We start from the raw sequence: 21,116 nt of genomic DNA, 5'->3' as shown, positions 1-21,116 counted from the left end.
GGAGATAGTGTCAGAATTCAGTTGAATTGTAGGATATCCAGCTGGTGTATGAGAATTGCTTGGTGAGGGGAAAAAACCCACACATGGGAACTGGCATCAGAATCCTTCAGCTCTAGACATACAGATGGCCAAAAAGCACATGAAAAGATGCTCAACATCACTAATTATTAGAGAAATGCAAATCAAAACTACAGTGAAGTATCACCTTATACCAGTCAGAATGGCCATCATCAAAAATCTACAAACAATAAATGCTGGAGAGGGTGTGGAGAAAGGGGAACCCTCCTACACTGTTGGTGGGAATGTAAGTTAGTACAGCCTCTATGGAGAACAGTATGGAGGTTCCTTAAAAAAACTAAAAGTAGAACTACCGTATGACCCAGCGATCCCACTCCTAGGTATATACCATAATTCAAAAAGACACATGCACCCCAATGTTCATTGCAGCACTATTTACAATAGCCAGGACATGGAAGCAACCTAAATGTCTGTCAACAGAGGAACAGATAAAGAAAATGTGGTACATATATATACAATGGAATATTACTCAGCAATAAAAAAAGAACAAAATAATGCCATTTGCAGCAACATGGATGGACCTAGAGATTGTCATACTGAGTGAAGTAAGTCAGACACAGAAAGACAAATATCATGATATCGCTTATATGTGGAATCTAAAAAAAAAAAAGCGTACAAATGAACTTATTTAAAAAACAGAAGTAGAGTCATGGATGTAGAAAACAAACTTATGGTTACCAGGGGATGGGGGGGAGGGATAAATTGGGAGATTGGGATTGACACATACACACTACTATATATAAAATAGATAAATAATAATAACCTGCTGTATAGCACAGGGAACTCTACTGAATACTCTGTAATGGCCTACATGAGGAAAGAATCTTAAAAAAAAAATAAAGAGTGGATATATGTATACGTATAACTGATTCATTTTGCTGTACACCTGAAACAAACACATCACTGTAAATCAACTATACTCCAACAAAAATTTAAAAAAAGAATCCTTCAGCTCTAGAAAACAAGTACAGACTGTAAAGGAGAAAAAGGGAATCAAAAACTCACAAAGTCAAAAAGAAGAAAACAGAAAACAATATTGGTGTCTAAAAAGAAGACGGACAAATAATAAATGACAGAGGAGATCTGAAAAAGGCAGTCCAAACCTGGTGCTAGGGAAGATCTAAAGTAGTCCATTATTCTTTACAGAACTTAGAAAGGCTCAGCCATCTTTACCTCCAGATTATCTCCCCATCCCTGTAGAGACTGGAGATTTATTTTTGCATGATTAACAAGGTCTATGGACTGGGAACGCTAGGGGGGAAAGTGGGCTTAGTAGAAGACGGCTACTGAAAACCGGAAGGTTAGGTGAGAACTTACATACTGACCCTTGAACCCCCAACCTTCTTCCTCCTTCTGTTCCCAGAATTCTAGCAGCCCAGCTGGGTTTTTGCACACATACAGAAATTTCAAATGAGCTTTTTAGTGCCTTGTTCTTAAGTATGATCAGGCAGCAAGGACTCAAGGATTTCAAAAAAAGATCTAATATGAAGTAAACAATTAGTGAAAAATAACTTGGAGAAAATAAGAAAGACTATTCGGGGAGATAAAAATACCAAAAAAATTATCATTAATATTTTTGGAGAAACAAAAGAAGATATTGCATCCATGAAACAAAAATAGCTACAACCAAAGAGTATTCATATAAAAAAATTTTAAAAATTAAAAGTAAGAGAAGGAAAACATTCAATAGAAGTATTAGAAGAAAGTTAATGAAATTTCCTAGAAAGTAAAGCAATAAAACAGAAAGATGGAAAAGGAGGCCAGGGGAATTAGAAGTCCAACATTCAAATACTAGGAATCTCAGAGAGGGAGATTTCAGAAAATGAGGGAGGGAGGTCAGATTTTATTTAAAGCTAGTTATGCCTACACAATCCTAAGGGGATTTATTTTCTTCCTAGAATTTTATGCAAAGCTAAACTATTACTTAAGTATGAGGGTAGCACAAGACATTTCATAAACATTGAAGCTCTTCAAAAATTCACTTCTTATGTACCTTTTTCCAGGAGCAGCCCCCAGATGAGGAAGTAAACCAAGAAAGGAAAAGACATGGGACATAAAAGACAGGATTTAACACGAGAGAGATGAAGATAATCTTCAAGATAGTAAAAGTAATTGATAGTTATTAATGTATACACGCTTTATATATAGTATGAATATATGTATTAACCTCCATAATCCTCACGCAATAATGTAATGTATGTGTACTCATTTGATGATCATTTTACAGCTTAAGAAATGGAAGCGTAAAACAGTTAAGTCACTACAGAAAGACTGGACAAAGAGGAAGGGAAAGAGCCAGAATTTTAACCCAGAAAGACTGGTTTCAGGAACTTAATCCTTATTGGCCTTTTTTCTGCTTCCCATTATACTCAGCTAATCAAAATTATGATATAACTATATTTAGAAAATAGGGGGGCACAAGAAATGTTCAGATGTGTCGTGATCGCAACGGTAGGGATGGTGGCGAAAAAGGGCTGTATTTTCATCTTCCATAATGGCAAGTCAATAGATAATGGTCCAAACTGAAAATAAAAATCAAGAATAGAAACATATGACAAGGACCTACTATATAGCACAGAGAACTGTATTCAATATCTTGTAATAACGTATAATGGAAAAGAATGTGAAAAAAAAAAAAAAATATATATATATATACACACACACACACATATATATATATATAACTGAATCACTTTGCTGTACACCTGAAACTAACACAACGTTGTACATCAACTATACTTCAAAGAAAAAAGAGAAAAGGAATAGAAACATATGTATAGTATTTGAAGAAATGCAGATTTTAAAAAGTCAGCTAAAAAGTAGGGATTCTATGTGCATGTATGCGTGTGGTGGGAAGGCACTCCTTTTCTTCACAAGCCTTGTAGAGCTATTTGACTTTGTAATCTGTATGAAGGTGTGCATTTGATTAAAAGGAATAAAAATTAAATGAAAAAAATAAGAGCAAAATGTTTTTCAGTTTGGTGTTTGAAGTCTGAGGAAGTTGAGTGTAAAGCCAGCTCAGGCACTCAGCTCTCCACCAGTTACATCACTTGCCTGCAACTCAGCCTCCAAAGCTGACAAAAGGGAGCACATAGTTTGGAGGATGAGATAGGGCACTGAAGGCATTCAAATGGTTATGATTACTTACCAATTGTTTGACTCCTGATGAACTTTTGTCCCCTTTGAATTGGATTTACATTTATCTACTTTGATATTTCCTGAGTTTGGATTTACACTCTTTTGGGGGAGAGGGAGAAGAGGGCACTCAATTCTACCACCCATCGTAATTAGAATTTACATGGGAAGGAAGAGCAGGTGCTAAGTCTAGTGCAAGAGGGTTGTACAAGACAGATCCTATGTAGGCAAGTTTGATATTCAAATTGGGACCCAAGAAAGTCCAGACACTAAGAACACTGATATCATTTGTGAAACAAAGACAGTAATTACCAAAGGGCCACATAAACACTTAGGATGAGTCCTACCAGGAAGCTGAAACACAGTGAAGAGGCTTTAAATTTAGTCTGCCTTATTCCATAACTTTGCCTATAACTAAGCTCTTATGGAAGAAATTGGAGTGTTGTCTTTGGGGTAGCTGAAGAGCCATAATGGTGTCCCTGTCCTCTACATCTCACTTCTCTTATTCATCCTCTAGTGACAACTGAAGCATCTTACAAGTTACATGATCTCTTTTCCCTATTCAAAAACTTTCAATAGCTTTCATACAAGGCAGGATAAATACCGAACTGCTTAAGCACGTATTGTAAGCAGCTCCTCTGCCTCTTTTCTTTTGTCCATCCCTGTTTTCTTTAGACCTTAATCATAAAGATGAGATCATTAGGCAACATTTAACTTAGCTCCTGATTTCTGCTTTACTAAACATACACAACACCTTACCTAACCTGTTGATTCCTTTCCCGGATTAGAAGGAATAAGAATGAAGAATTAAGTAGTTAAAGAATGACTGACCTTCTACCCCTAGCTTTCCCTTAGTAAATTTGCAGATGGACCTCACATGTAGAGGCAGAGCACGTGGGCAAGAGAACATCCAATTGCAGGTGGGCCACATGAGCAAGACGGCGTCCCAAGATAGATCAGGAGAGGTCAGCAGGTTTGCACACAGTGGAAAGATGACGAAGAATCTGACCTTCTGCCTTAATGATTAACTGAGATTGTTTTCCCTTTAAAAATCATCATGGCTGAGCAGAATCTTCAGAGTCGGTCTCTGGACATAAGTCCACCATCTCCCCATATTGCCGGTTTTCCTGAGTAAGGTAACCTTTCTTCTCTACTGAAGCTTGCCCCTCAATTCGTTATTGGCTCTTGAGCAGCGAGTGGCCAAACCTGCATTTGGTTACAATATTTAATGCCTCCCATAAACAGATGTCAACCTATCTTTTCAGATCCATTCCTTTTCTATCACTCTTGGAATTTTTAACATTCTCCATGACTCACGTTCTCATCTTTCTCATCTTTGCTCATAGACAGAAAATGCACTTATAATGTCTATTTGACATTTAAAGTTCTATGATCCTGCAGGTTTCAACTCAAACACGACCACTTTCATGACACCCTTTCCAAACTCTACAGTTATGAGGAATTCTGAGGTGGGAAATAGCGCAATTCTGGCTTAGCTGAGGTGGAGGTGCCAACAGAAGGACACTGGCCAACATTATTCAGACACAGCTTGTAAAATATTTTCCACAGCTGAATGCTCAATATATCTTGGACAATCCATAAATCACTGAATTTTTTTTCCCAGTCAACCTGTTCAAGGGCGGACTTCCTATCCTGGCTTCTTTATTGCCTTCCAGACAATCTGCTTAACAAATGGAAAGAAAACAAAACTCACTGTTCCCAGACTTTGCAGTTTTTCTCCCCTGCTTCTTATATTTGTTACATAAATTCCATTTTTGCTTTATATCTATGCTCTCATATACAAGTACACTCCTAATGTGTTAACTACTCAGACCGTCTAATAAAGGTCTCATCGGCCAGACCCATAAGGCCAACTCAACCAGATTCTATGCTCTAGCTCTTGACCTAGACTTGGATCAGAAACAAGCCACTACAAGGTATCTTGTACTGTTCTATTTGCCTCCAAACCTCAGACAAAACCAGTCATCACAGCCCAATCAATCTTCTCTCAGACCCATCTTCCTGCAGAAAGGAGTGCCTTTATTATCCTTGTGTAAACTAATCCAGGCCCATCTTCCAGGTGTGTCACAGATTAGGGACTTCATGCTCTCAGAGTCTTTTCCTCTTGCTATGTAGATATTAACACTTCCTTTCAGATACTGGACATAGCCCTGATTGTAAGAATTTCAGTTTTGGCAAGTAAAAAATGATGTTTTAAAATGTGGAGTTTTTTTTTCACTAGTGTCCTCACCGCCAGAAAACCCAAATTAAGCTGTAGAGAATGAATAGTGCAGCTTCACAGCCAGGCTTCAGAAGGTTTATATCAATCCATATTTGTGTCATTCAGACTGAGAAAGAGGTGGCAGAGATTCTCCACTGCTTATAATTAGAGGAAAGACCTAGAGAACAATGGTGTAAAGGTTATATTTCCTAACCATTTTGTTATTCGTTTTTGCAATCTGAGCACAGCTCAGAGCTCTGCTGAAAAGAAGAAATGATTATCATTCATTTCATCACCACCACTTCTCGCCCAGTCTCCCATTCATTTTCAGGCTCTCATCAGTTTTGACTAGGATTTTTAATATATGCTCCTGGCTGGAAGCAAGACCTGCCTTCTTCACACTTCAGCTAAGACTTCAGACATTTTCATCAGTGTCTTTCTAAAACATTGACCCCATGGATCTCTCCTGCTAAAAAACTTTCATGGCTGTCTTCAAGTGCAGCGTCTGAATTACTTAGCGCCAGGCTTAACAATGTGATACTTTTCTCTTTCAGATTAGGCTTTCCTTTCTTTTTAGAATATATAATGCATACTAAACTAATGTATACTAAAGGGAAGAAACTAATAGAAAGTGAACAATTAAAAAATAAGCAAGAGGAAGAAGGGGGAGGGAGAGTTATCTCATTTACACCCATATCTATAAATATACATTTTAACTTGATGGCTTCCAAACTCATATCCTCCTGTCCAGACCCCAGAGTCCCAAATTGGCAAATCCCAATAATCTCTGGACCATTCTCAGGGGCTTATTTTACAAACACTGCAAAGTATCAAGATCCAATATGGAATTTCTTTTTCTTTTTTTTACAGATTGAGGCTTTCCTCATTCAATCTCGAGGAAAATGATTTTTCTCGTTGGCACACCTGAACCTTCCTGGCTGCTTTCGTGTATTAGACCTCATTTCAGACTAACTTGGTTTATATTTTGCCACAAAATGCCTTTCCCCCATTTTAGAAATCCCTGAATTTAATTCCCCCCTAAATCAGGTCTCTGCTAGCCTTCCCCATCCTCATAAACAGCTATGCCTTCCCCACATTGGCTCGGGTCATTGATCTAGGAATCATTTTCCCTTACTACATTTCCCTACCCAATCCATCAGCAAGTCCTGGTGATCCTATTTCCCAATGTCTCTTTCAGACTGCAGCACTGCTCAGGGATGTAGGCTTTGGGGAGAAATCAGTTAGCGTCACTGAACCAACGCTTGAAGTTTGAAGGATGGGTATGAGGAAAGTTAAAAGGAGTTAAACGAAACTGAGACCAATGGTGAAAGTGACTGAGGTGATGAACAGATGTCTTCAGCTGAGTAGATAAAGAAGTGAAGCCAAGTGGCTGCTGATTGCTTGTGATGTAATGCTAAGGTGACTTCTCTGTGGCTAAGGAGAGGGCAAGGGGGAGGGGAAAGTGGGGCGGAGAGATCTCTTTAGAATAAGATCCTTACAGGCAGGATTTCTTTCAAGATCTTGTTATACCCAAGGACGTTTTAACTTCTTTAAGACTGTAGTATTTTGAAGAACGAAAGGGCCTAGAATATTTCATGGAATATGTAACAATGAAGAGATTCATTTGGCAGTGGCAAAACAAGGCCCCCTCGGGTGCTATTAACAATTCATGCATTAACAATTTCCAGAGGCCATGTCTTAAGTGACTCAGAATAAATTCAGATCACCAGCAGGTTAGACTCGCTTAGAACATTTTCCCTCCTGGCTGAGTGAACATCCCAAGAAAGTATTTAATGAGGTGGTGCATTAATCAGCCATCCCCAGGTCTGTATTGCTCCCTGAGAAATGGACCTATTTGCCTAATAAACAAATTTTCTCAAATATTTCTTACCTCTACACAGGATATATCAAGAGGAATCACATGTCTTCAGCTGTTTACCTCAGTCAACAAATATTTATTGATGAAATAAAGCTACATCAGGTGTGACTTGGCAGTAACATAGCAGGCTGGGTTGCCAAAGGGAAAATCAGAACATACTTTTCAGTAGAGTCATAGCAGGCAGGTGAAAATGAGTTGTCAAGAATAAGAGTAACAAATACATGTGCATAATAATTTACAAATCTTGTCACATTTACATATAGCTTATTTGATCTTCACAACAATCCTTGGAAGAGTTATATCTCCTAATTTATGGATGAGAAAACTGTGCCTGAGGGAGTTCAATGACTTTTCTAAGGTCACTGGCAAGCAGTATTTCCCCCAATACACTTCACGTCCTAAATTTTCCAATAACAGTACATTTTGGAGGTAGTATGTTATGTGGACAGCTTAGCACTACACAGTATGATCGTGCCCTGGGAAGTACCTCACCCAGTTAGTGCTCCAAAAACCAGAGAGGTACGCAGATGGGCTCCAACAGGAGGATGCATTTCTGCCATGGCTCCACTAGGTGGCAGTGAAGGCCACCACTAGAAGCAAGCGTTTGTCACTACTGTAGAGACACTTGGTCAAAGCAGGAAAGAGGAAAGAAGCAAAGCGGCACTATTCTTTCAGAGTTAGAAAAGTGTGCGTGTGTATATGCTTGCGTGCCTCCGTGTGTGTGCGCATGTTTGCAGGGCAGAGGAACTAAAAAACTAAAAAAAATGAATAGAACTGTTTCTGCATTCTACGCAGTTTCCCCTACTGCTGGTGGGTAGAACCAGAGTGAAAGAAAGACCTTGATATTTGGCACTTCATTACTCTGCTGTGTCCTCTAAGCCCAGGCCTGCAATCCCACCCCTGGATTCTGGATTTCCAGTGAGGCATTACATGACGTACAAAATTATCATTGTCATTTAGCATAAAAGTGAATGCTCTCTCGAGAGGAAGCGTGTATGAATTCAGTGCATGAACGCCTCTGGCTGTGCCTGCAGGCTGGTCTTTCTCTACAAGTGTACATAATCTATTTGCTGGTAGAGAAACCAGCAACTTGCAGCATCCTATGGGGAAAGGAACTCAATAGCTGAAGGAATCCAAGATCCCTTTGATGCTTTCCTGTTCAGTAGTAATCAGCATTGCTACAGGTTAATTGCAAATTGTGGCCACTGGATAAAGAAGAGTTCTCGACTAGAGCATGCCATAGCAGAAAATATATGTGTCTGGGTTGGAATCCACATTTGCCACTGAATGTTGTTTAGATGGCCATCCTAAGCCTTCTGAAAGTTAGGGGGAATAAAATGTTCCATTTGTCTGTGAATCTCTACCAACTCTGGTGAAACCCCCAACCCACTGATCAAACCAGAGTTCCCATCAATTAGAACGGTGTTCTATTCGAGGAGACTCCTTTGCCACTGGGGGCAGCTGCTTTTCTTCTGGCACTGGGGGTAGATCAGGTGCTTTCTGGCCACACTGGGAAACAGTGAAGCGAGTCATGTGAAGAGCTTCTTCATACCCTGGGAGGGTGTCCAGGGAGGACGGCAGCGGGCTCAGGGAGCTGGGGGAGTGAGCCACGGCCAGGATTCTTCGAGCCGCAGGGCCAAACACTGACTGCAGGGCTGGAGAGGAAAGAAGGACGGGAGCTCAAGTAAACGCGACGTCCACAGAAATCAGAGACTTACGGCACACTCAGTCCCCTTGCATTTTAAACAAGTGTCCAAATCCGTTGTCACTCTTGGCCAGAGATATTAGGAAAATCCTGTGAAGTTTGTTCAGAAACCAGCTTCACTCTTTGCTAGGAGATCCCGTCTTCTCTGGCTTCCTCAAATTCTAAAGTGGGCTCCCATATCTCACAACCCTGCCCTTTCCCCTTTACGGATTTGGAACCCTTTATACCAACACACTGAAGTTGCAGACTCCTTAGAAATAGTTGTTTCTGCCTATTTATCTTTTCCCCAAAATGGCAGTGAGAAAGAAAAGCAGGATAGGTGAACAACGTGCTATAGCGTTCTCTCTTTTCAAAATAAATATCATAGGGTATTACCACCTGCTGTTCTGCCTTGTATTCACTCTCCAATTTTAGGAAAGAATATAATCCAAAGAAGAGAACAGAGGGAAATAAAGGAAAGTGTTTTATGATCATCCAGTGTTGGGTTTAATATCTAATGGTTTAAGACCTGGTGAATAAAGAAAGTACACACGACTAATTTCTCCAAAGATAAAAAAAAATTAGTATAGATAATAGAAAGTGTAAGTTTTCACAAAAATCTAAGACATTTTCGAAAAAGGGATATGTTCAGAGCTTAAAATAATTATTTATAAACTTGGGAATTCTTCTGGTAAGACATTTCCAATATTGTCTCCAACATTTCATTTCTTTCTTCACTCCATTATCTGGCCAAAAACTGAAAATACAGCATCCATGGGAGACCAGGTCACTGCACCATCAGGCTTTGGGAAATTAAAGCTGCCCTAAGTTTTAGAACCTTTAACACTACTTGATCAATGTTTTTACACCGTTGCACTGTCCTAAGCGATCGTGTAAACCTGGGTTCACCTCCCATGTTCTACGTTAGTGTACTCACAAGTGATCGTGCTCTGGAGAGTGCTGTCCTGGTCAAAAGCGATGACCGTCACTTCATAGGGTGGCCGGCCCTCGTCTTCCCCATTTTGCTGGTGACTCAGACAGCAGCGGAAGCACACAGAAGTCAGGCCACACAGGAGAAGCAGCGCGCCGATGACCACCAGCAACCTGTAAGGGCCCCACCAAGCAGTGAGAGCTCTGTGGTCTGGTGTTTTTCCCAACTTCGGCGTAATCAGTCTTCAGTGTCTCCATTTTGATTTTTGTTTGAGTATTTTATAGAATGACTATCAGATTTTAATTCCCAGGCTTTCTCTTCACGTGTATACTTCCTTATTTTGCCAGCAAGACTAAGTCAGTTCACTAGAGCAATTCATGACAGATTTAAATGTAGTTTGGAGGGGCTACTTTTTACTGAAGTAATCTCCTCTCTGTGGCTTTCTCTAGAGCTGACCCTGAGAAAGTACACAATAATCTGTTGATGTTGGCCCAGGAGATGGTATTGAAATAGGAAATCCTGGTATATTGTCACACAGGTTAGAGATGAGGTAAAGAAGCTTTACTCCATGAGATGCTAGGAAATAGGCTGGATGTCTCAGTTTCTTTTCTGCTGTCAATATATTTAAAAACTAAAATAAATAAATAAATAAATAAAAGTAATACCCCCTGAGAAAAACTCCCTTTTAAACATCTTTCTGGGTAATATAGCTGAAACTTACCATATATACCAGAGATGTACCCAATCTGTGGTCAGGCAACTATGGAGAAAGAATAAAGGTTTGTTTGCGATAAAAATATAGTCAATGCCTGTTATAATTCCAGAATCAGAAATACAAGTTACAATGTATGATACCTTGCTATAATAAAAGCATCACAGGTTATATTAACTTCGATGTAACCAGCTGAATCTATTATGAAATGGGATGCCTTCAGTAGTGATTTATATTATAGATGGCATTGTGTAAGTCATTATGAGACAGACTAAACTAGTGATCATGAAAATAATGTTAATAGAACATGTAACCATGACCATTGTAAACAGTTTTGATGACAATTACCAAGAAAGAACTTTCAATGCAAGTTTACAAAGAGTGAAAATAAATGTGAAAGTTAAGGTTTGTATATATTTGAGGTCAATAAAATTTAAACATAAAGAAAATTTCAGTTATAAGCATGATAGTTTGTAATTTATGTTTTGCAAGTTGTTGCAAAAAGGGCCACCATATAAACAGCAAGGTCCTACTATATAGCTCAGGGAACTATACACAATATCCTGTAATAAACCATAATGGAAAAGAATATGAAAAAGAATATATATATATATTTGAATCACTTTGCTGTACATCAGAAACTAACACAACATCACAGCACTGTAAATCAACTACACTTCAATAAAAAAATAAAAAGCAGAAAAAAAAAAAGGCCCACCATAAAACCATAAAAACTCCCACCGTAAAAAGGGCTTTAAATTTTCACATCCAGGATCAAAACAGATAAGCATATCCATTAAGGCCAAACAAGAAGGGGGAAAAAAATGTAGAAACCAACTTCATCAGGACAAAAGCTAATTAAATATTCTGAATGAACTAGGGCAATTAACAAGTTTCTCTATAGAATGAAGAAAATATGGATTGCAAGGGAAGAGTGTGGGATAAGTTGGGGAGTGTGAAGGGGAGAGGAAGGAAAATATTTGTTTGTCACTGAAGATGAATACATTTAATACCTTATGATCTAGTGATCTGTTGAAATCCACTTCTATATCCTCTCTGTTTGCACAGTTGTAGATCATACAGTTTTCTTTTTCACTGAACAGTGTCTCTAGGTGTTCTCACATTCCCCGTTTGTTCAAAGCCCCTTCCAGTTCTACAATGTTACAATTCTGATTCTGTTAGAAATAACCCTCCTATGGTGGTAGGTGTCTAAAACCTCAGAGAGCTCGTGGCAAGTAACCAAGGCCATCACCATTTCCCTTGGGTTTCACAGACTTGGTTGTAGGGAAACTCTTCCCTTGGCTAAATATGTGTTTTCCTTCAGCCTAAGTTAAGTCTTTTCATTCAAACTGTCCCTGCTTTCTTAAATAGTTTACCTCCAAGAGGAATGAATCTCTTCCCTTTTTATCTTTGTGTCCTCTGTGTCTACACAGGACCTAATCGTGACAGGCTTAGATTGAGGGATAACCACCTCAAAGTGATAGCTAAATGAAGTCTGCAATAAATATTAACATGCCCTGAAAAATAGGAAATGCTTTGCAGATTTGAAATGGTGGTGCTACGTTGGCAATCACCCAAGTATATCTGCGTGTCAGTAGCGAATCCTGTCTGTCTCCGGTGACTCACTGAGAGGCTTGGGAAAGAAAATCTTTTGCAAATCACTGTGACTGTATAAATTGAGATTAAGTCTGCTGTTTTGACAGGAAGATTGGCTTTGGAAAAACGCCTTCAGCAGTGTTATCTTGAGTACTTAGGATGTCACGAACACCTGTTTTTGGATAACCTGTCTGTGAGATTAGTGGCTTGATGCCATTTAAGTAGAAATAAGGGAAGTCAGAGATATCTCATGACATTTTGACCCTGTTTTGGGTGTTGATGTCTTTGTCTGTCTCGCTTTCCTCCCAGTGTGGACTCTCAGATACTTACTGTTCAGGATTGCCACAGTTCTCCTCACATCTTGCCCAAGGAAGCTGTAGGAAGGGAAACAATCTCAGACCGGGAAATGGTCTCATCTGCTCTGCCCAGCAGCCTATGAGCCGCTCCTCATGACTGCGCTGTCAGGTCAGTTGGTGACAGCAGGGCAAATACAAGGACAAGGTCACGGGGTCAGTCATGTTCAGGACCGTTTTCATCTCTCCTATACCTGATCTTTATTAAATTCGCAGTGGGAAAACCTGGAAGAGCAAATAGCTAATCTGTTTCGGTTTTGGTTTTTTGGTGGTGGGTGAACATCACCGCCTCTGTGAATGAGGGGCAGGATTTATATCAATTTGTTTGTCCTAGAAATTTCCTGATCTGTCTCTCAGGATACTGTTCTTGTTCTCCTAATTCTCTATCAGTTACAAGTTGAATTCAACCCCACTGCTCTTTTTTATGCCCTCCGTACATCAATAACTCACCGTACAAGAGAAGAAGGGGGGAAAGGGAGGGGAAAAACTTATTGATTGAATAGCTACTCTGTGCCAGCCAGATTGCCAAGAATTTTTAAGATTTCATAACATTTCATCACAATAACCATGCTAGTGGGTTCATTATTTTGAAACGTTAAGAGACTAAAGCAGAGAGGTTTAAGTAACATGACCAACTGCATACACCTATTGATCTGGCCAGAATTCAGATCAAACTCTCTCATGGATACATGTGGAATGAATCACTAGAACCAGGGACAAGTCTGTTCTAACAACTGTTGACATTGCTGTCAGGTCCCTTCTACTCCCAGGAAAGGAACATCCCACTCCTTCTTTTACCTTATATTTCAGTTGACTTTCTCCTTCAAAAACCTCTCTAGGTAAACTTCTGTTCTAGAAACTGTCTCTCCCTTCCAGTAACTTGGATGACTTGATATTTCAGGAAATCAACACCAAAGGCCACAAAGTTACTCTAAAAAGAGGCAAGAATTTGTACTTATTGGGAGTTTGGGGGGAGGGTGGAGGCAGGCAGGGGACACACCTACATGTGACATTGGGTGAAAAGGATTTGTAAAAGAACAAACAGCTGATCTCTGCAGAAAACATTTGAGAAACTCCTGGGTTTGTTTTAATTTAAAATAATTGGCCACTAAGGATGACAAAGTATGTGTTTCCTCAACCCACCCCTGGTGCTTCGCTTTGTTTTCTTGATTAAAGTTTAAAAAAAAAGCCTAAAGTGCTCAGCTGATAAAATGCCTCTTTTCAGGCCTGTTGCAAAAAGAGAAGAAACGAGAAAAGAAAGGAAGGGAACGAAAAGGAGGAGAAGAAGAAGTAAAAAGAAAATACAAGAAAAAGAAAGAAAAAGCTATGGTTTCAGACATTCAATTAACTGGTATATAGGAAGTAAAATAGCACCCTCCCTGTTAGGAGCTGTTCAGGAATCTGAAACCAGCCCGTTTCTTCATTTGCTTTTCTTCTTAATAGATTTTATATCTGTGTAAATTTCCCCCTGAAAGTGATCCAGAATTCCTCAGTCCAATGACTCTTTCTCAGCTAATGAGTTACTCAGAATCTTCTGCTTCTCAGTGGGGAGAAATAAAAAGTGCAAAGTATTTTAAAAGAGTTTTCTTTCTCAACTTATCTCTGATCCAGAGGCACCTAAACTGCTAGAGTAGTATTACTGCTGATATGGGAAACACCATTTAGGGGAATTATGTACTTAGTTTTAATAATTTACTTGGAATTTTTTTTTTTTTTTTTTGGCCATGCCACGCAACCTGTGGGACCTTAGTTCTCTGCCCAGGGATCGAACCCGTGCCCCCTGCAGTGGAAGTGTGGAGTCCTAACGACTGGACGACCAGGGAATTCCCAGTGACTTACTTGGGGTTTTGAGGGATAGGTGAAGAGATGTTAAAAGAGAGAAATATACAGAAGAGACACTTCTAAATTGCCATTGCTCTCCTACTAGTATATATGTCCTCCTTTACGCCGATGTCATTAGTCACACATGCACTATATGTAACCCTATAATACTAAGGGAACATTCTAGTTATTCTTTTCCCTACCATCCCTTTGGTTCTGTATATGTCTTCCCCCCTCATTCATTTCCCTCCAGGTTTTTCTGAGAGTTGATTTATCTGAGAGATAAAGAAACAAACAGAAGTCTTATGCCTGCATTTTCACAACTCACCTGGATGAAATACACCACGGCAGAAGCCATCGGGGCTCGGGATTGCACTCCCATCGGGCTGGACTCCTGCTTCTCCAGATCATGCACTGGGCGTCCGTTGCCTCCTTTCCATGCTCTGTGCCATGTCTGACTTCTTGACCTAGAGGACTTAAGGAGGGAAACTCTTCTCAGCAATAAGTCGGTTTTTCCTCCTCTCTCCTTCTCTTCTCTTACTCCCTCGGGCTGTTATTTTCTGTGATTTTTCTCTCCCCTTTCATCCTAGCTTCTTTCTCTATTTCTATTCCTGGTTTTAAGGTCTCCACATTTGCTTCCCTGTGTCTTCTCTTCTTCCATTCTACTCTTAGTCCTTTCTAGATGTCTTTAACTTTCTCACACTGCCTCCAAAAAGGAAGACGTTCAGGAAGGACACATCAGTCCTGTGAATTGGATATTTTTCTAGGCAGTGGTGAGAAACTGGACTTGAAGGAGAATCAAAGGCATGTTGAGGGTGACCACATAAGTTCTCTTCTCCATCAGAAAAGGAGTAATATTCTTGGTCCTTCACCCAAGCACTCCAGGGTGACTGTTGGCAGTTGAAAGTCACCCTGCCAATCTCCATTCACTCCCCTCTCCGTGTGATTAGCCCGCCTCTCTTGCTCTCCCCTTCACTATGCAGGCTTCCCCTTCACTATGTTGATAATCAACTCTCCTGGTTCTGGGTCATTTATTCCTAGACACTGGAGTAGGGCTGAGAGGTTGCCAAATGAACTGGAAATCTATAGCATCTTTGGAGAAAGCAGGTGGGGAGATTAGAATTTCTGGGTGCTGTCCATGAAATCCCCCTCCACCCTGACTTCAATTCCCATTGAAATAGTTAAAGAGACATTTTAAACACAAGATTCAAGATATATATGTCTCTCTCACTCTCGCTCTGTCTCTCTCATATTATGTAAAGTCAGAGCAAAAATAAGCACACATGGTAAGGACATAGAAAATTTGTAAAGACGCACCTCTATAGGAACAAATGAATGCTGTATAAATGATGTATGCTTAAGCCAGTAATCTTTTAATTAATACAAAGTATTAAAATTTTTTTAAACACAAAGTCTTTCATGAGAAAATTGGACATTTGTTTACAGGGATCTATCTTATAAACATTGGGAAAAAGACAACTTTCAGATACTAACTCTGAAAATCTGATTTTACTGAGTTGTTGAGGGGAGACCATTGGGCGGGGTTGATTCTCAAAGCCCTCCCACTGCATAACAATGTGATATGAGAATGGAGAATAAAAACTTAATTTTATTTCTTAGCTAAGGAAATCAAATAGTGAGAGAAAAATCTGGTATGATACTGGTGATTCAAAATCATTCATTTCCAGAAATAAATGAACACTACATTATTTTTTTAAATGTAAGAGTACTTTCCAAATTTCAGCAGAAAACTTGGCCAGGTAGGAGGTATTTTACAGGGTAAGAGAGCAGAATTCTAATCTCGGCCCTCCACTAAATTATTATATAATTTCTTCACTTCTCAATGTTCCCATTCATTAAATAGGAGTGGAATGCCCACTGGACCTGCCCTAGATGTTGCTTTATGTTGCATCATGAAAGTATTTTGATTAGAATATTTCTAGTCAGAGTGTCATGTACATGTTCATATAGCATCATTAACCTTGCCCTTCTCATTCTCTTGTCAGACAGACAATAGGGCATCATGGCTAAGAATCCAGCTTGGTTGGGATTAAATACAATACTTGGTCACTTATTAGGTGTGGGATCTTAGGCAAGTTATTACATCTCTCTGTTGGCTCAGTTTCATCCTATATAAAATGGATAAAATAATGTTACTTCATACACTTATAGAGATTAACTATGTTAATGTGTATGAAATACATACACTAGTCCTGATATAACAAGTATTTTGTGAGTGTTAACTAAGATTGTCTTGATTTCCACTCAATTTTAACCGTAACTTTTCCCTTCAATATGCTGGATAACTGATGTCCTCCTGCCTCTCATGTGTATTGTTACCATGACCTTGTTTTAGCTTTCCTAGCATTCCCGTTCTTGAGTATTTCCCCTTGCTATCCTGGCCCTCTCTTCTCCCAGCCCTGCCAGCCTTCACCTGCATGAACAGGTTTGCCCATTAACATGACTTTTTCCCCCCAATTGCACTTTCCTGCCATGTGATTGCCATCATCTCTTTGCCCTCCAGCTTCCTAACAGGTTAGAACAAAATGGAATTCTGTTAATGACCTTCTTGTTACTTTTCTTTCTTAGAATTACTACTGCCCCTTGCCCTCCCCCCACCCCTCCCTCCACTGGATTATTCCCAGGAGAAAGAGAACTTCTTGTTTATCCTAATGGAAGTGATTATGTCTTGTGGCAGTTTTAACTCTGAGCTCAGTCCCTATCAAAGCATCCATGTAGGGAACGATGAGACAGGAAAGAGGATTCGGGTGGGAAGACTGAAGAGGTCCACATTGGAAGGGCAGGTACCTGAGGTAGAGGGGAATGAACTCATTACAACCCTACACAATCTTGTGGTTCCATTTCGCTTGTGAATCATTAGCTTGTACCCAGGTTGTTAAGGACATGGAGTGGAACAAATGGAGAGTACTGTACCAAAGCCTTTTCACCTATGCTTCAGGGAATTGTTATACAACAGCTATAACACGTGGGGCTAAAGAATTTCTTCTGGCTCCTTTGGTTATTCTCCTTTTGACCTTGCCTAGGTCAGGTGACTCACTGCAGGTTCCCTTCCTCTCTGTGCTTCAATGAAACAGAGGCTAGGACTATTATTACTCTGAGACACCAAGAGTGAGCTATGAAGAGCTGACAGTGGGTTGGACCACAGCCATGGTTTCAAAAATAGATAATATGGCAGGAGAAACCAATTTCATCTTGCATCTACTGGAAGCTCCACTAGGAAGACATAAAATAATAGTGTCTCTACTTTATGAACCATGATTGCAGCCTAAGTTTTTTTTCGGCCGTACCACGCGACATGTGGAATTTAGCTCCCAGACTATGGATAGAACCTGTACCCCTGCAGTGGGAGCGCAGAATCTTAACTGCTGGACTGCCAGGGAAGTCCTCGATTTTTTTTTCATTTTTTTTAAGCAGCCTAAGTATTGAGTGGGAACCTCAGAGGCACTGAAAGTCAGTGATAGGATGAGATTTAAGGAATTTTGCAAAACAGGAGGATTAAGATTATCACAGAATTATTAACTTTGTATACCATGTAACACATTACCACAAATTATGTAAGCAGCAATGTAAAATGACACATATTTATTATCTCACAGTATCTGTGGGTCAGAAGTGTGGGCACAGCTTAGTTGGGTCCCTTGCTTAGGGTCTCACAAGGCTACCATCCAGGTGTCTGCTGGGTTGTATTCTCATCTAAAGGCTTAACTGGTGAAGGATTCATTTCTGAGCTTCTCTAGGCAGAATTCGTTTCTCTGTGGCTGTAAGATTCATGTAAGTTGGGCTTCCCTGGTGGCGCAGTTGTTGAGAGTCTGCCTGCCAATGCAGGGGACACGGGTTCGAGCCCTGGTCTGGGAAGATCCCACATGCCGCTGAGCAACTAGGCCCGTGAGCCACAACTACTGAGCATATGTGTCTGGAGCCTGTGCTCCGCAACAAGAGAGGCCGCGATAGTGAGAGGCCCGCGCACTGTGATGAAGAGTGGCCCCCGCTTGCCGCAGCTGGAGAAAGCCCTCGCACAGAAACAAAGACCCAACACAGCCAAAAAAATAAAAATTAAAAAAAAAAAAAAAAAAAAAGATGCATGTAAGTTGTTTCTTTAAATACAGCCGGGGAGAGAGAGGGAGGGAGAGATCCGTACTTTAGTGAGATAGGCACTACACCTTACGTAACCACATATATGTGATCACGTACATTACATCACCTTTGCTGCACTCCAAGCCACAGATCCCACCCACACTCGAGAAGGAGATTACACAAGCAGGGATAATGAGAACCACTTAAGGTCTGTCAAGTCTGTCCAGCTATCTGCCACATAAAAATTGTAGAAATTATTCCCATGGATGTTTCAAAAACAGGAGAAACCCAAATGTCCCTCAATGAATGAATGGATAAAGAAAATGTGGTATACCTATGCAGTGGAATATTATTCAGCCTTAAAAAGGAAGGAAATTCTGACACATGCCACAACATGGATGAACCTTAAAGATATTATGCTAAGTGAAATAGGTCAGACACAAAAGGACAAATATCGTATGATCTCACTTGTATGAGGTCCCTGCAGTAGTCGAATTAACAGAGGCAGAAAGTAGGATGGTGGTTTCCAGGATCTGGGAGGACAAAGGAACGGGGAGTTGTATTAGTCAGGGTTTTCCAGGGAAATGAAAACAATAGAATTTGTATATAGAGAGAGAAGGGGATTTATTATGAGGTATTGACTCATTTAATTATGGAGGCTAGCAAGTCCAAATCTGTAGTGTGGGCTGGCAGACTCAAGACCTAGGAGAGCCAATGGTGCAGTTCCAGTCCAAAGGCTGTCTCCTGGAGAATTTTTTTCTTTTTTGGAGAAAGGGTAGTTTTTTGTTCTGTTCAGGCTTTCAACTGATTGGATGAAACCCACTCACTTGGGGAGAAATCTGCTTTACTCTACTGATTAAAACGGTAATCTCATCCAAAAACGCCCCTGCGGAAACAGTCAGAAGAATGTTTGACCAAATATCTGGGCACGCTGTGACCCAGTCAAGTTGACACATAAAATCAACCATCACAGGAGTTATTGTTTAGTGGATACAGAGTTTCCGTTGGAGAAGATGAAAAACGTCCTGGAGGTGGATAGTGGTGATGGCTGCACAACAATGTGAATGTGTTTAATGCCATGAAACTGTACACCTAAAAATGGCTAAAATGGTAAAAGTTTTATGTTGTGTAAGTTTTAACACAATAAAAAGAGAGAGGAATAGCTTAACACCTACAGGTTTGAATAACAAAAGGCAAAATATGGCCATGTTGAGGGGCTAGATCACCCAGAAGATGGTGACTGGTCTAGTTTTCATACTGTCCGTGTTGTGGCACTTCTGCGTGAGCTTCTGGTTGGAGGGACATCAGGAAAAGATTTGAGGGTGCCCCTGATGTGGGTATCCTCTACTGCATACCACATTTAAAGTCTACTATGAAGTGGATATGCTCTGCCTTGGTGATCTGAAAAGTCTCTCACTGAATCCTTTGAGAGAGATTCATACTGCATTTATAATATCACTTAGAAGAAGTCACCTATGTCTTTTATGATCTGGTATAATTGAAAGAACAGTGAACTGAGTTCTTGTCTAGCATCAGGTAGAAAAGAGATATTCAGTAAACCACTTAAATTTTGGGGACTTTAGTTCCACTTTCTCAAAATAAAAGAATCGAGATAGATTTTTCTTAGATTTCTTTGTAGTTTAAAAATCCAGTTTATGCTGGTGATGTCTTCACAATTAAGAATCTCGTGTTAACTGTCAACTGTCTTTAGAATATTAGCACAATTAGTATGGTATGCTAGGGTGGTAGAAAAGAATGAGATTTCCTTAATAGAAGGGGAATCTATCCTTACTTTTAAAGGGCTTATAATTTAGTTGGAGAAATGGAATAACATTAATGAAGTTGAAAATCAATACAGTGCATGTTAGAGTATATAAAATGAGGGGAGAAAAAGAAACTGACGATGACAATCCGACCTGTGGGTGTTAAGGTGAGAGGATTTTTTAAAGAAAAAAAAATTGTTTTTGAAGGAAGTATAGGACTCGTAGAGCTCACCACCAAGTCCTGGACTGCTTAGGGAGAGTCCTGTGAGTATTGACCCAAAGGACAATGGATGATTATGTTCTCCTGGGTCTCATGGGTGAAGTGTAGAGATGAATATCAGAAATCTGGGCGATCTAGCTCAATCTTAGGCCTTCTGTAAGGAACGTATTTCTTTCTGGTCTTGTGTCTTTCTTTGGGCATTTTAACTACATACTCACATGCATCCTTCTGAGGTACTTCTTCCCATAAAAAGCTATGAGGATGTGATGGGCTCACGAGAAATATGTGTCATGTCCATTTCCTCAACAAGGGTACCTATATGTCTCATCTTAATCCACTAGAATATTGATGGCATCCAAAATAGCGTCGCTGTGGGAAATGATAAAGTGTCCACTTCATTGTGGTATCATTTCAGTATTTATTAATCATCATTAAAATAATTTCCTGAGATCCTATTTATGTGAAAGTCCCCTTGGCAAATGCAGTTATGTATCTAACCTTGCTTCCTGGCACTCACAATCAAGGGAGGTGGCGTGGGGCTTGAGGGATAAAGGTAAGTAACATTGATTTGTTACAAGCTGATTGGACTAGGATATATTTGCGAGTTGCTGAGCTTCCTTTGTGATCT

General features: G+C 39.9%; 1 protein-coding gene across 2 annotated transcripts; it reads right to left on the bottom strand.

Annotated features, from left to right (window-relative positions):
• Positions 1-7,368: 7,368 nt before the first annotated feature.
• Positions 7,369-15,403, bottom strand: TMEM52B (transmembrane protein 52B). Of its 2 annotated transcripts, XM_059935288.1 has the most exons (5): positions 14,739-15,403; positions 12,567-12,610; positions 10,650-10,688; positions 9,935-10,101; positions 7,369-8,968 (listed from the first exon to the last, which is right to left on the bottom strand). In XM_059935288.1, exons 1-5 carry the CDS (start codon positions 14,790-14,792, stop codon positions 8,724-8,726), a joined length of 549 nt encoding a protein of 182 aa, XP_059791271.1. In that variant the 5' UTR covers positions 14,793-15,403; the 3' UTR covers positions 7,369-8,723. The 2 variants fall into 2 exon arrangements, with proteins under 2 accessions (XP_059791271.1, XP_059791273.1); XM_059935290.1 differs by lacking the exon at positions 12,567-12,610.
• Positions 15,404-21,116: the final 5,713 nt, after the last annotated feature.

Source organism: Balaenoptera ricei, chromosome 10 (assembly GCF_028023285.1).
Source record: "Balaenoptera ricei isolate mBalRic1 chromosome 10, mBalRic1.hap2, whole genome shotgun sequence".
Lineage (NCBI taxonomy): Eukaryota > Metazoa > Chordata > Mammalia > Artiodactyla > Balaenopteridae > Balaenoptera > Balaenoptera ricei.
Note: the sequence above shows the minus strand (reverse complement) of the source record. Positions and strands in the feature narration are given on the sequence as shown.